The 15725-nt window shown below is 41.8% G+C and overlaps 1 protein-coding gene across 1 annotated transcript in view; it reads right to left on the minus strand.

Annotated features, from left to right (window-relative positions):
• SMU1 (SMU1 DNA replication regulator and spliceosomal factor) overlaps positions 1-14219 on the minus strand; it is a 30850-nt gene extending 16631 nt beyond the window's left edge. Inside the window, exons 1-4 of the mRNA XM_037035764.1 lie at positions 14106-14219; positions 8712-8922; positions 7278-7430; positions 5921-6031 (exon numbers count right to left, since the gene is read on the minus strand). Of these exons, the coding sequence (XP_036891659.1) occupies positions 5921-6031; positions 7278-7430; positions 8712-8922; positions 14106-14131 (501 nt within the window). The 5' untranslated portion in view covers positions 14132-14219. The remainder of the gene's footprint in view (positions 1-5920; positions 6032-7277; positions 7431-8711; positions 8923-14105) is intronic.
• Between the last annotated feature and the right edge of the window lie 1506 nt (positions 14220-15725).

Genomic DNA, 15725 nt, shown 5'->3' on the forward strand with positions numbered 1-15725 from the left:
TCCAAGACCTTCAGTGGATGCTTGAAACAAGACAATACTGAATCCTACATATACTCTTTTTGCCTGATACATACCTGTGATAAAGTTTTAACTTATAAATTAGGCAGAGTAAGAGATTAACAATAACTAATAATAACAGAATAATTATAACAATACTATAAAAAAGTTATGTGATTGTGGTCTCTCTTCAAATATCTTATGCTGTACTCACCCTTCTTCTTGTGATGATGTGAGCTGATATAATCCCTATGTGATGAAATGAAGTGAGGTGAATGACAAAGGCATTAGGCTATTACAATGGTTACTTGAACATAAGCCCCCAGATGCCTTAACAGTCAATGTGATAATCAAGATAGCTACTAAGTGACTAGAGGACGGATGGTGTCTACAGCATACATATTCTAGACAAAAAGATGATTCAGCCCTGGCTGGTGTAGCTCAGTGGACTGAGTGCTGGCCTGCAAACCAAAGGGTCGCTGTTCAATTCCTGGCCAGGGGATGTGCCTGAGTTGTACTCCAGGTCCCCAGCAGGGGATGCACATGAGGTAACCAGACACTGATGTTTCCCTCTCTTTCTTCGTCCCTTCCCTTCTCTCTAAAAATAAATGAAATCTTAAAAAAAAAAAAAAAAGATGATGCATGTTCTAATGGGATACAGTGGGATAAAATGAGACTTCATCATGCTACTCAGAACAGCATGCAATTTAAAACTTACAAATTGTTTACTTCTGGAATTTTCTTTTTGGGGGGAATTTTCCATTTAATATTTTCAGACCTTTTAATGCAGGTAAGGGGGAGAGCACTATACTTATACTGGAAGTCTCCACTTGTACATCCATAGCAACTGCAAAATTACTACATCTAAAAGTGATGACCTCCCCATCACTAGTTCCCACCTCCATCCTCATGACTCTGCCCTTTTTGCATTCCTTACCAAGTTACTCAAGCCAAAAACCTAAAAGGACAACCCAGAGTGAAAGCCTCACTCACTCCTCACATCTAACCAATTAAATGCGGAGGAACACATGAATTTATTTCCACTCTCTAGAAACTCTATTACAATGACAACAAAAGAGAAATACAAAAGTATATATCAAAAAAAGACAACAAGAATTGAAGAAGAAAAAACAGCACAAGATAAACGTTACTAAAATTTCAGACACTAAGAAGTGAATGAACCAGTGGCCACAAAGAACAGAGAAGTATGAAATCTAACTATATAAGGATGAGGAAGCTACAAAAAGCAAGCCCCTACCCTGCAAATTCCAGAAAGGTTTAGGAATTGGAGGTACCATATACCTCTCGAGGGGTATAAGAAGGACATGAAGCAATGATAAAATATGTACTGAGAGCTGTTAGCTCCCAGGACCTCTCTTAACCCAGCGCATCAGGTGACTGCCTTGCCCCAGCCTCAAGAGAAGTCAGGTGGTTTACTTTCTGGAAAAGTTGAGATCCTGGGTGCTAAAAAACAAGATAGAACTGAGGAGTAGTGAGTAAGAAGCTACAATGAAAATGGAGATCTACTACAAATTGGTATGTAAGACAGTAAGATCTCTCTACTCTTCACACCCACCAGTTTCCTCCCACCTGTGGCTCCCAGGACAGTTTACACTTCTCCCACATAGGAAACTAGAGGACTAGACCCTGAAAAAGCTGTGAGTCCAAGAGAATATTTCTACAGATACTGATATATGAGGATCCTCACCCATTCATTCCAGGTTGAATCTTATCAGTTTCCACCTCGTTCCCACACTGAGTTTCCAAATAACTTTTCAGCATTTCACTCTTAAATATGGACCAACAGCCAAGAAACTTGAAATATTTCAGCAAAGCTTCTAGACATGGGCACCCAAACAAATGGGCAGGGAAAAAAGGGACTCAGAGAAAAAAAAGGAAATGCAAGGAGAAAAATAACACTTTAAACACTTGAGTAAAGAGAGATAAGAAATATTCCATACACAAGTCTCAAAAATTTACCTCAACATACCCTTTCTCAGGAAGTTACTAGAAGTACTCCATTGGGTTACAACAAGGGTTAAACTATGAAAAAGGAAAAAAAACCATGCCCCTAAAAAATATGCCCCAACAAAAGAGGGAAAGAATTCCCAGGAGGAAGATGAAAGAAGCCCCAGTACCACACTGTACACAAGCCAGGAAACCAGTCCTGATGGAGACCAAAGAGAAGAGCCTCAGGGAGGGTATCAGTAAGAGGGGAAGGGAAGCACTATTTACATAGTTGGGAAGACTCAGGCTAAGCTAGCAAGAGGTAATAGAAAACCAGGAAAAAGAAAACAAGCAATAATTGCAAGGAATCACAGAAATTATGTAAGAAATTCAATGTAACTATTTTTGGCTATGAGCAGTACTTATGGAAAGATGAGACTTTGAGTCAAGAGGGTGGTACAGGCAGACGCGGCTGGCCTCTTCGCACACCCACATCAAAATTACAACTAAAATATAGAACAACCAACACTCAGAACCATCGGAAATAGAGGTGAATGGAAGTCTGACAACTACAAAATTAAAGAAACCACATCCAGCCCTGGCTGGTGTAGCTCAGTGGATTGAGCACGGGCCTGTGAAGCAAAGGGTTGCTGGTTCAATTCCCAGTCAGGGCACATGCCTGGGTTTCAGGCCAGGTCCCCTGTAGGGGACACATGAGAAGCAAATGCACATTGATGTTTCTCTCCCACTCTTTCTCCTTTCCTCTCCCCACCTCTAAAATAAATAAATAAATAAATAAAATATTTTTTTTAAAAAAAAAGGAAAGAAACCACATCCATCCAGACTGGTAGGAGGAGCACAGATGTGGAATGCGCTGGTCCCACACCCACATGTGGTGAATAAAAGTTCAGGAGGGATATCTTGGGAACAAGGAGTCCCAGACCCACATCGCATGCCCCAGCCCACAATGCCAAGCCAGGAACATAAGTTCCCACAACTTCTGGCTGTAAACCAGCAGGGAATGAGTCGGTGGAAGAAACTGTGGGAGCCCCAGACAATTCCTCTTAAAGAACCCACACACTGACTCACCTACTCAGACCCACTCCTTCTGAGCTCCAGTACCCAGGTAGCGGCTTGAATGGCACAGCTTGAGTGGTATAGAGGGAGAAACTGAGTTGTCTCCCATCGAGGTGAGCAAAGGCCATTGTCCCTTTTCTAACCGCCCCCACACCTACAAAGCTAGTAAGCTGGTGCCATGTCTGAGACCCCATGAATGTGGCTAACACTGTTTGACCCACCTTGGAGATCCACAGAGGCTGTGCCCCACTCAACTTACTTGCCCAAGCTGTTTTTCCATAAGGTTGGCTGGTCTTGGCTCCTAAACCCTATCAAACAAGCAAGAGCTGGCTTCAGTGAGCCCAAGTGGCAGCCAGATTAGAGTCACAGCTTGGCTTCACCTGGGAATCTCCAAGCCCAGCATAAGTAGCAGACATCACACATTGCTTTGCAGCTCAGGCAGGGTGCCCTAGGAAAAACAAAGGTGGGGGCTGACCTTGGCCTGCACCACCCAGAAAACCCCAGGGACAGTGTACTCAGTGGACAGCTACAGACCATGTCAGAGCACCACCACCCTCCCCCTGCACAGCTGGTCCTCCATGGAGGGTGGAGGTTGGTGCTAAGTGGTCACAGTCAACCTTTGCTGCTGACTGGCCTGGGGAAATCCCTCCCACTGATCTTCTAACCAAGGCTCCACTACAAGAGGAGAGTGAGCTCAGCCCTCACAAAGGGCACACCTCTAGTACTCAACTTGGGTAATAGGGGAGGCTGTGCCATTGGACCCTACAGGACACCTACTACATTAGGCCACACTACCAAGACATGGAGTCAAAGCAGCTCTACCTAATACATAGAAACAAACACATGGAGGCTGCCAAAATGAAGAGACAAAGAACCATGGCCCAAATGAAAGAACAGATCACAACTCTAGAAAAAGAGCTAAATGAAATAGAAATAAGCAATCTATCAGATGCAGAGTTCAAATCACTGGTTGTAAGGATGCTCAAGGAACTTAGAGAGGACCTCAGCAGCATAAAAAAGATGCAGTCAGAAACGAAGGATACACTAATTGAAATAAAGAACAATTGACAGAGAAACAACAGGAGAACAAATGAAGCCAAGAATCAGATCAGTGATTTGGAACATAAGGACAACAAAAAGAACCAACCAGAAAAACAAGAAGAAAAAAGAATCCAAAAAAATTAGTATAGTATAAGCATCCTCTAGGACAACTTTAAGAGGTCCAACATTCACACCATAGGCGTACCAGAAGTAGAAGAGAAAGAGCAAGAAATTGGAAATCTATCTGAAGAATGAAAGAAAACTTCCTTAATTTGGTGAAGGAAATACATGTGGAAATCAAGGAATCACAGAAGAGTCCCAAAGAAGATGGGTACAAAGATGCCCACTCCAAGACACATCATAACTAAAAGGCTAAAGGTTAAAGATAAAGAGAATCTTAAAAGCAGCAAAAGAAGTTAGTTACCAGATGGGAGTGGGGAGGGGAAGAATGGGTGAAGAGGTGAGTGCATTAAGAAGAACAAATAGGCAGTTACAGAATAACAGTGGGGGTGTAAAGTACAGTATAGGAAATGCAGTAGCCAAAGAACTTGTACCCATGACCCATGGACAGGAACAATGTGGGGGAACTGTCTGAGGGAGTGAGGGGTGCTGGGTAGAGAAGGAAAGGGGAGCAAAATCAGGACAACTGTAATAGCATAATCAATAAGATAAAATAAAAAATAAAGATAATAATGTAAACACTAAACTGATTTAATCAAAAGTTGTGATATAACTTACTGAGAATCTGAAGAAAGAAGAAAATGCGAGTGCATTCTAGGGAGTGAATATGAGGTAAATCCTCCTCCAACGTCAATAGCTAATGTCTTTAAAAAATTCAAGATATAATAGGATAAACATAATACTTTACTTAGCTATGGAGGTAAATGCCAGGAGAGTTAGAAGTGATTGTAGGAATTAAGACTCAGAAATGGAAAAAGACAGATGGGACTATTTTTCACTAAAAGCCCTAAATTTTGTATATTGATTACTTTCATAAAAAGTAATTTAAGAAAAAAGCAGCTTAATTTTGTACCTGAGAAACAGTACAAACATGGAACAAACAGCTTTTTAGCTCTCTTCTAAGTGGCAATTTACTGCAAAAAACCCATTTACAGCTCTGTTAATCGCTTGTGTCCTGTGCTACTTATAAAACATCTATTAGGCCCTAGCTAAGTAGTCTGTTGGTTAGAGCATTGCCCCAATATGCCAAGGTAGAGGGTCCAATCCCCAGACAGGGCATATTCAAGAACCAATCAATGAATGCATGAATAAGTGGAACAACAAATCAATGTCTCTTTCTATCAAATCAATTTAAAAAAACTGATCGTATAACTCTAGGTAGCTCTATATTAATGACAACATTCGTAAATACTACCACAAATTTCAAAAAAATCACCACCAGCACTTACCATTTACTATGTGTTTACAAGGTGTCAGGCAATATAGGAAATGCTCTGAGTGCATTAAATCATTTAATCCTTATTCAACACCATGATGAATAAATGGGGTCAGAATAGGTAGGTACCATGCCCAAGACCACATGGCTAGTAAGTGAGAGAGTTTGAATTCTAACTAGGGTTAATATTTGTTCCAACTTGCCTGGGACCATGTCCTCAACGGTGCCCTCAAATTACACTGGATGGAATGATAAATCCTACGGTCACTAACTCGGACTGTAGAGCTTTTGCTCTTAATCCCTCATCTATACTGCCTCTCCCAGGAAAGACGAGGGTGGCACTGCAGAGCTGTTAATACAGTAAATTCTACAGGTAATTCTCAACACTCAGGATGTCTGACATCTTTAGCTCACAGGAATAGTTTACATACAGGGTAATTTCAGTTCTAGGACTTTAACTACCTGTCCCAGCAATGCCATGAGACGAGATGGAGGCACCACGCTGACTTCCCCAGCTAAGGCCTGGGCAATTGCTGCTCTCCTCTTCTCTTTGCTACTTCCATCTGGGTACGCCTGAAAAAAGGAGAGGGATTAGCATCACTACCAAGAAATGGCTAGAAGATCTGAGTGTGCTTAATTTTAAAAAAAAATCATAAAGCAGAAACACTCAAACAGGAAAACGTGGAAAGACGCTTCCCAGTTAAACAGGGGATTAATTAAACTAATTAGTTTTTTTAAATGATTTTCCATTTCTTCCCACTTGTATTTCAAAAGTACGAGCTGGCAGAAAACTGATGTCAGCCAATCCACACTGTTATTTCTGAGGAGTCTATATAAACCACACCAAAGCCAGGGTTGTTTTTACAGTTTTTGAAAAATCTGCAGAGCCAAGGACTCTTTTATATTCTTCGGTAATTTCTTTCAGTCAAATGACCCCAGCCCAGAAGTTCTTCACTACCTATAACTCAAATCCGGTCTTGGTAATCCTATATCCTCATGGTTTCTGTGAGCTTACTCTAACTTTGCATTACCAAACATCTATTAAATTCTTCTTCCTCCCAGTTAGACTAGTAAAAGGCTTAGTAAAAAAGAATGAAAGTATACTCAAAAAAAGGTTTTGAAAGAATAAAAGAGTTTCAGCCACCATGCTTTCCCAGTAAGCATAATCAGCTGAGAAGTATAAGCATGAGCTTTGCCCTGGCTGGTATGGCTCAGTGGATTGAGCACTGGCCTGCAGACCAAAGAGTTGCCGGTCTGATTCCCACTCAAGGCACATGCCTGGGTTATGGGCCAGGTCCCCAGCAGGGAGCATGTGACAGGCAACCAACTGAAGTTTCTCTCCCTGTCTCTCTCCCTCCTTTCTCCTCTCTCTAAAAATAAGTAAATACAATATTTAAAAGTAGGAAAATAAAATTTTTTAAAAAGCGTTAGCTTCTAAGAACTGAAAGAGCTGGAAGGAAACTGCAATCATCAGTGGCAAGGGACACAAATACACAGTGAATAAACCGGCAGTCAGGTAGCACTTACGGGCCAGGCACGTACTTGGAATAATGAAGAAATGATATCAGAACAGACTTTCTGCTTCTTTACTAATTGACACACAAGCCCCTGCAAAAGGGGTATATGAAGACCCTCCAATACTCAAAAAACTGAACAAGATTAATCTCTAACATATGCAAATTTCAAACAATATATATAAATAGAAAAGTCATTATAAAAAATTAAAACCACAAAAGTATCCAATAAAATGGTTTTAAAAGATAGCATTATTGTAAGTTTTTGAAAATTAATAAGTTTCTTTTTGTTACCATAGTCATACCTCACGAGGATCAAAATAAGACCTGGCCAAGAGGTTCTCCAGATGAATATACCGCTCCGGCTGCGTCTGCTTTAACATAATCATAGGGTCAGTCTGTCTCAGAAGTGACCTGGCCGCCCCCAGTTCGCGGAGCTCTATCAATTCCAGAACCACCTGGAAAAGTGAAAGAAAAGGACTATTTCAATGCATTCTCTTTGTAAAACTTTTTAGTATAATTTCTTGTGCAGAAATGGCTTGTCAAAGTAATTTCCTGTATTGGGAAATGCCCCTTCTTATTTTTAGGTGGACAACTGAAGCAATTATAAATAGTAACTTCAATATTTCAACTTCCACCCTCCATTTTTATCTACCAAACTCCTCTCCTCTCAAGCCACTTTTTCAAAATATGGATACTGATCAAAGGTTAATATCTCCATGGGGTCCAGACAAATCTTTCTCCAAGTATCAAAATTTTCTCTGGGGAATTACTGAACTCATGCAAATTATAAAGAAACAAACCAATTACCCCATTTTTACAAACAACACTACTTTCTTATATACAGAAACTCCACTCTGTTCTTTTGTATGTTGTTTGCCTGGTTTCCAGGCACTGCGCACCTAAAATACCCAAAATTTTACCAGGAGCATCTTTGCTATTAATGAGCCCCCTGCAACCCTCTTGAGTTTGTGCCAAAAAAGATAGCTCAGGATGGGGGCTGGTGAGCAGAAAGACCAACCATGTGATTGTATAGTTGAGACTTTGAGCTAGCCCAACATGCAGGGAGCTGAAGATTGAATGAAACCCCAATAAAACCCCAGTGGAGCTTCCTGGTTGGTGAACACATTACTATGCGAACGAGGTGAAGGAGACATTGAATCCATGAAGGGAGAGCAGTGGAAGCTCTGTGTTCAGGATCCTCCCATGACCTCACTCTACGTACATGTCCCTTCTTTTAGCTGGTTCCAGCTTGTATTCTTGCCATAGTGCTTGCCTTGTTAAGTGGGTCACTCTGGTAAATTATCGATTCCAAGGGGGTCATGGGGACCCCTAAATTTGTAGCCAGTTGGTCAGAACTGCAGGCAGCCCAAGACTCCAAAGTACAACTGGTATCTGAAGTATGGGCAAGCTTATGGAGAACTAAGCCCTAAACTTGTGGGGTCTGCACTAACTTTGGGTGGTTAGTGCTAGAACTGAATTGCAGTATACTAGTTGATGTCAGAATAATTGGCGTTGAAACAGTTCACTGAATAATCAATTAGGAAATACGTTCAATTTGGGAAAACCTTGGCTCTTCCAAGAAGAGAGGGGAAAACATACAAAGTAGCACTCAAGCCTTGACAGCGTAAGTTTTAAGGGCTATTACAGGTCTATAGTGCTTGAAGGAATGCTCACTAATGCTTCCCAGCCAGGGGGCCCACAGTAACCCAACCCACGGGAATCACCTCCACGCTTACCTGTTCATAGAGGTCAATGAGGGTTTTGTCAGGCAATTTCAGAGACTGTATAGCCTGTAAAACAGTGTCCCAGTGGCCACTATTAATGTCAGCTACAAAACTCTCAATGCTGTCCACGGTATTCAGAGACACAGTAGTCTCCTCCTGTAAGGTGGCTAACGCCCGGTGTAAACTGTTCTCCTTCAGGTACTGCATGATCAGACGGATTACACTGAAAAAAGAAAGCATGTCATCCAGTTTGGGGAAGCTCACTCACCAGAGAGACCACAAAATGAAGCCTGTGCCAGCTTATTTCTCCTTTTCAGCCACCTTCCTCTCACTACCTACTTTCCATTTCTTTATCATATAAAGAAAACTTGTGGAAAATCACAGAATCTAAGTTACAGGAGACTTTGGGGATCATCTATTCCTACCTCCATCTCAGAAATAAAAGAACTAGGGGATTTCTGGCCAAGATGGAGGTGTAGGTGGAAATACTGTGCCTCCTCGCACAACCAAGTTTAAAGACAACAAAGTTTTAGTAACAAAAATGCAACCAAAACACAGAAAATTGAACTGTATGGAAGTCTGATAACAATGAACCATTCAGCCAGACTGGTAAGAGGGGCAGAGGCAGCGGCTGGCAGGGTGGGGTTGTGCAGGAAAAAGTGGCCAGACTGACCCAGGTGCACAGGTGGCAGCTGGCAGATCCCAGGTGCGGGGTGGCAATGGACAGACCCAGTGGGGGCACAAGGTAGCTGGCTGACTGCGGGCACACATTCACACTCAGATAAACCAGGAAGAGGAGCGAGCAGTGAGATGGACCATGCAAACCAGGGTCCCAGCAACAGGAATTAAAGCCTAAAAGCACCAATTGGAAAAACTTTCAGGGTTGAGGTGCCGGGAGAAACTCCCAGGCTCACACAGAGTTTGTTGGAGAGACCCACAGGGTCCTGGAGGGTGCACAGGCCCACACACCCAGGAGCCGGCACCAGGGAGGCCTGGTTTGCTCGCAGGAAGCAGCAGAGGGGACCGAAATCCAAGAGAGAGCAGAACAAACACCACTGCCCCTCTCTGACCCCGCCCCACATACAGTGTCACAACCCAGTGACTGGGTCACCCCACCCTAGTGAACACCTAAGGCTCTGCCCCTCACATGGAACAGGTGCAAAAAGACCAAAACATTATGGCTCAAGAACAACAGCTCAAAGCCCCAGAGCCAATACTTCTAAGCGACCAAGAGATAGCCAACCTATCAGATGCACAGTTGAAACTACTGGTGATCAGGATGCTCACAGAACTGGCTGATTTTGGTTGCAAATTAGATGAAAAAATGAAGGCTATGCTAAGTGAAATGAAGCAAAGTGCACAGGGAACCAATAGTGATGGAAAGAAAACTGGGACTCAAATCAATGGAGTGGACCAGAAGGAAGAAAAAAATGACCAAACAGAAAACAATGAAGAAACAAGAATTCAAAAAAAAAAAAATGAGAAGAGGCTTAGGAACCTCCAGGACATCTTTAAATGTTCCAACATCTGAATTATAGGGGTACCAGAAGGGGAAGAGGAAGAGCCATGAGTGGAAAACTTATTTGAACAAATAATAAAGGAGAACTTCCCCAATCTGGCAAAGGAAATAGAATTCCAGGAAGTCCAGGAAGCTCAGAGAGTGCCATAGAAGTTGAACCCAAGTAGGAACACACCAAAGCACATCATAATTACATTAACCAAGATTCAAATGAAGGAGAGAATCCTAGAAGCAGCAAGAGATAAGAGGACAGTCACCTACAAAGGAGTTCCCACCAGACTGTCAGCTGATTTCTCAAAAGAGACCTCACAGGCAAGAAGGGGCTGGAAAGAAGTATTCCAAGTCATGAAATCCAAAGACCTACAGCCAGGATTGCTCTACCCAGCAAAGCTCTCATTTAGAATGGAAGGGCAGATAAAGTGCATCTCAGATAAGGTCAAGTTCAAGGAGTTCATCATCACCAACCCCTTATTAAAGGAAGTGTTAAAGAGACTTATCTAAAAAAGAGGATAAAAATGTGAATAGTGAAAGGACAGCAAACTCATAGTTATTAACAACCACACCTAAAACAAAAGCAAACTAAGAGGACAGTTAGATCAGGAGCGAAACCATAGAAATGGAGATCACATAGAGAGTTAGTAACATGGGAGCATAGAGAGTTAGTAACATGGGAGCGGGAGGAAGAGAAGTGGGGTGAAGGTACAGAGAATAAGTAGCATAGACGGTAGGTAGAAAATAGATGGGAGGGGAAGGCAAGAATAATATGGGAAATATAGAATCTAAAGAACTTGTGTCACATGGACATAAGCTAAAGGGGGGAGGAATGTGGGTGGGAGGGGGTGTGCAGGGTGGAGGGGAATGAAGGGGGGAAATAGGACAACTGTAATGGCATAATCAATAAAATACATTTTAAAAAAGAAATAGGAGGCCCTGGCTGGTGTAGCTCAGTGGATTGAGCAAGGGCCTGCGAACCACACGATCGTGATTCGATTCCCAGTCAGGGCACATGCCTGGGTTGCAGGTCAGTTCCCACCAGGGGACTCTCGAAAGGCAACGGTACATTGATATTTCTATCCCTCTCTCCTTCCCTTCCCCTCTAAAGATAAATAAATAAAATCTTTAAAAAAAAAAGAAATAGGAGAACTGGGGTTCAGAGAGGGTAAGTAATTTGCCCAATGTCTCACAGTCAGCTAAAAAGGGAGTTGGTACCAAAGTGACCCTTTTACTACCAGGCCAGAGATCTTTTTACTATGCTAAGTTTCTTACCAATTTGTATGATTATATTTTTGCACACTTCAGTGAACTATTTAAACCTAGTGTAGTCACTGACTAGTGTTCAAGAAACACTCTAAATGCTTGTAGGATGATTTGGTTCCTTTTTAAAATGACAATCAAACATGTAAATTGAGATTTTCTTAATAGGGATTTACTGAACACAAATAAGTAGAACTATGCTGTAAAAGTAAAAATAAAGCAAAGATATGTGTCCTCATTTGCAAAAATAACACTGACCTACTGCCTTCAGTTTCCCAAGGAAGGAGCCAGATAATTGCCAAATACTGAGAGAATGAACAACCATTTCAACATGTGACAGAAAACTTATACTTATACTTAAATATGTTTATAGTTAAAACATCTTAATCTTGCACTTAATGAGTCTAGTGAAGACTCTGTTCCTATATACTGTAAAAGTTCACTATGTTTTCCTTCTTATATGTGGCTCACACTATATTTCTACTAAACAGTGCTAGTACAGAGGGTCAGATTGTCATAGGGAAGGGCTTTCAGAATGGAATTTAATCAGTTTACTCTGGGGAGAAATAATAGGCAAAAATAATAACCAGTGTTTATTATGTACTTACAGTATACCAAGTGCTCCTCAAAACAATCCTATAAGGTAGGTTATTACTATTATGTCCATTTTACAGATGAAGATCTCACCAAGTAACAAATTAAGTGGGAAAATGAAGATTCAAGCCCTGACTGGTGTAGCTCAGTGGAATGAGTGCGGGCCTGCGAACCACACGATCATGGTTCGATTCCCAGTCAAGGGCACATGCCTGGATTGCAGGCCAGTTCCTGGCAGGGGACACACCAGAGGCAACCATACACTGATATTTCTCTCCCTCTCTCCTGTCCTTCCCCTCTAAAGATAAATAAATAAATAAATAAATAAATAAATTTTAAAAAGAAAAAAAAGATTCAAATTGGCAGTGTGGCTCTTGAGCATACATCGCTGACAGGAAAGCAAATGCTTTCATCTTAAAAATCCCTGTAGAAGGAAAGCAGTTACTGCTAATTAGTGTAGTCTCTTTTTTTTTTTTCTCACAGTTCCTTTAAGAGACACTCAGGTTTAGATCTCTACTATTCCTTCTAGTACCTACTATCTTCCTTAACACACTTTCATTTGTACTTCCAAAATAAGACATTCTCCTTGAAAAGACCTCTTATCTGGCATTATCAAAACCAAATTTACTTTCTCCAAACACAATGTAATACATAGAGTTTAAAACTCTGAACATCAGCTGGGATTTGAATAAGAGTGTTGTCACTTACTAATTGTGAGCTTAGGCCTGTTTCCTCATCTGTGAAGGAAAATACCTACCCTGTGGGCTTGGTGAAAGGGTTGTCTATACTGCTTATAGCAAGACTAGCATAGAAAATGCTTAATACAGAGAGGCTACTACTGATAATAAAAACATATGGCAGCCCAAGACTGGAAGAATGGTTGGTGTCCACTCTTATACAAGTCCAAAAGCATGGAATCCTTTCCGACTCCTGCCCTTGATTTAGTTGTCTTAACTCCAGCACTCTTTATCACTCTTCTTTGCTTTACTTTTCCCCCACAATACTTATCATCATCTGTTAAGCCTCGTATTTTACTTATTGTTTTTGTATGTTGTTTGCCTTCACCAATCACTATGTACATCATTAAGGACAGGATTTTTGTTTGTTTTGTTCATTACTGTATTCCCCAGGGTCTAGAACTATACACAGTAGACTTCAGTATTTGGTGAATAAATAAACCTCCTTTCATCCTATGGCAGGTTTTTAGGAGAAGTCCTCTCCCTTTCTTACACTCAGGACACAAATATTATGTCTGATGACTTAATTATTAAGTGTTGGCAAGGTGGAAGATGATGCCCTGGTAAAGTTCACCAAAGACGTCCTTTAGTCATTAATCCCCGCCCCTCCCCCCCCGCCCTAGTCTATCATTCTTCTGGCCCGACCTCCAGATTGTTTCTCTGTATCTACACAGAACTCATAGACGAACCAAAATTCAGCGCCACGTAGAGTCTGACAGTATAGCTAGTTGTTCATTCATTACAAAGGCGGTGACTGAGCTTCTACGGTGTGCTATAAGAAACTGGAACTATAAGAAAAAAGAGCCTCTAAGCGCCAACACAGGCTCGTAGGGTAGACAGAAAAAAGTGACAGTACTGGGTTAAATGGTGTGCACAGGAAAGCAAAGGGGCCACGCAAGCACATAAGAAACGAATCACACTTATTTAACAGGGGCAGGAAGAGCAGGAAAGCTGAGTCCAAACCCCCTTGCACAGATAATCAAACTGGAGCCCAGATGGAGGGGTAATCTAACCAGTCACAGAGAGCGCCATCAGGAGTGGGCGATGGCTACAACTAGGATCTTCAAGGAGTATCCTTCGCCCGGCCCCACGCCGCCTCCCACGGGGCTTTGAGCTTCTCGTCCGCTACTTCCTCGTGGGCCCGCCTCCGAGGAACCCAGACCCAAGAAACTTATTTGTGGGCAAGGAAATGCTCCTCCATTCCCGAGCCTCTTGAACGCCTCCTGCTGAGCACCTTCCACTCTGCACCCTTCAAGTCCCGGCCCCCGCCACTTCCCAACCATCCATCACCGCAAGACTCACTCCGAGGATTCGATTTCGATCGACATTGCGTTATATTCCCGGGTGCAGGCCCCAGTCCACTCAGGTCTGGCCGCGCAACACACCAACGACACCTCCGGCAGCCAATACGTCACTTCCGCTCGACGTCTAATGTCCGCCCTGGGGCTGAGGTATACAGAAAAGGGGCGTGGAGTACGTGAGGGGCGGAGCCTCTAGGGGCCATCAAAAACAGGAGTTGCTCCTCCCCTAGAGAATTCTCCAGTCTCTTCCGTGGAGGAAATATCAACTTAGAAGCCATGGATGGAAATTTTGCTTTCATTTGATGTAATTAATTGATTGGGCTTAAAGATAGCATTGAATTTACAGTACTAGAAGGTTAATATATTCAAAACCAATGAAACACTAGCAGGTAGAGTTAAGAATAATGGCTGTGGCTGGTGTAGTTCAGTTGATTGAGCACCAGCCTTCGAACCAAAGGCTTGTAGGTTCCATTCGGGTTGAAGTACATTCCTGCGTTGCAGTCTGGGTTCCCTGTTGGGGGGCATGCAAGAGGCAACCGCACATTGATGTTTATTTCCATCCCTTTCTCTAAAGTAAATACAGTATTTTTAGAAAATTAATGACTTTGAATCCAATACACAGTTTAATCAGTCTAATTAGAAAAGTTTGGAACTCAGGATTTTAATGCCCACTTGTGGGAAGAGCTTAAACTAAGCTCTAAACACTAAAGCTCCACTACACACTAAATGCTTAGTGTTTAGTTGAAAAGGGTTTCATTTCAGTGATACTGGAAAAACAATGAAACCAAATGCAAAAGTGTGGGGGGAGATTTGAGATTCCTCTTAATAGACTTTAAACCATGCATTATTAAATTAGTTGAAGCAAATGAAATGTAGAGGTATCAATGAATTTCATAAATAAAGGTATTTTTAAAATATTTTGTCATAAAATTTTTAAATGTTGCGGGGCAATGATATGAAATTTGTGTTGTGAAATAAAAAACCTCTTGAAATGATTTATTTGGAGATATTCTGTTGGCTTTCAGTTTTATCTGATACTGACCCCAAAAGTCAGCCACAGAACTTTCCTATAGCTTCTTAAATACTGCTTTTTTTTCCAACTCTTCCTCTACTTCCCATCACTCTTGAAAGACAGGATCTCCAAGATCTCAAAGTCCTGGGAGTCTAAATGTTTGCTCCAACATGTTATGAGATAACTAGATGAGCTCATGAGGTCTGAGATATTTTCTCACAATCCCACCTCATGACACAACATAGAAAGTTAACATCTTCCTTGAAAAGTGCTAGCTAATTTTCAACAACAGCATATACCTTCATTTTCTCTATTTAGTACTTCTCATGTTATTCTTACTTTAATTAAGGTTACCTCATTTTGTTTATGCAAATATCTTCTGTATCATTACTTAACACCAGGTTTTCTTCTAGTGTCCGCCATATCTCTGCTGTCATTTAAATAGAATGGCTTCACTTCTTATTGTAACGGGTGTGGAACGAGGTTCAGAACTTGGGGTGTCCTGGAATAAACCCCAGGAATAAACCCCACAGCCATCCCATGGGGGATGCAGAAGCAAACAGACCACAGACCAGGTTGAGAGATACTTTGCATATCAATAACAGCTGC

The sequence above is a fragment of the Sturnira hondurensis genome, unplaced genomic scaffold (genome assembly GCF_014824575.4).
Source record: "Sturnira hondurensis isolate 20B ecotype Veracruz unplaced genomic scaffold, ASM1482457v3 Scaffold0022566, whole genome shotgun sequence".
In the NCBI taxonomy this organism is placed as follows: Eukaryota; Metazoa; Chordata; class Mammalia; order Chiroptera; family Phyllostomidae; genus Sturnira; species Sturnira hondurensis.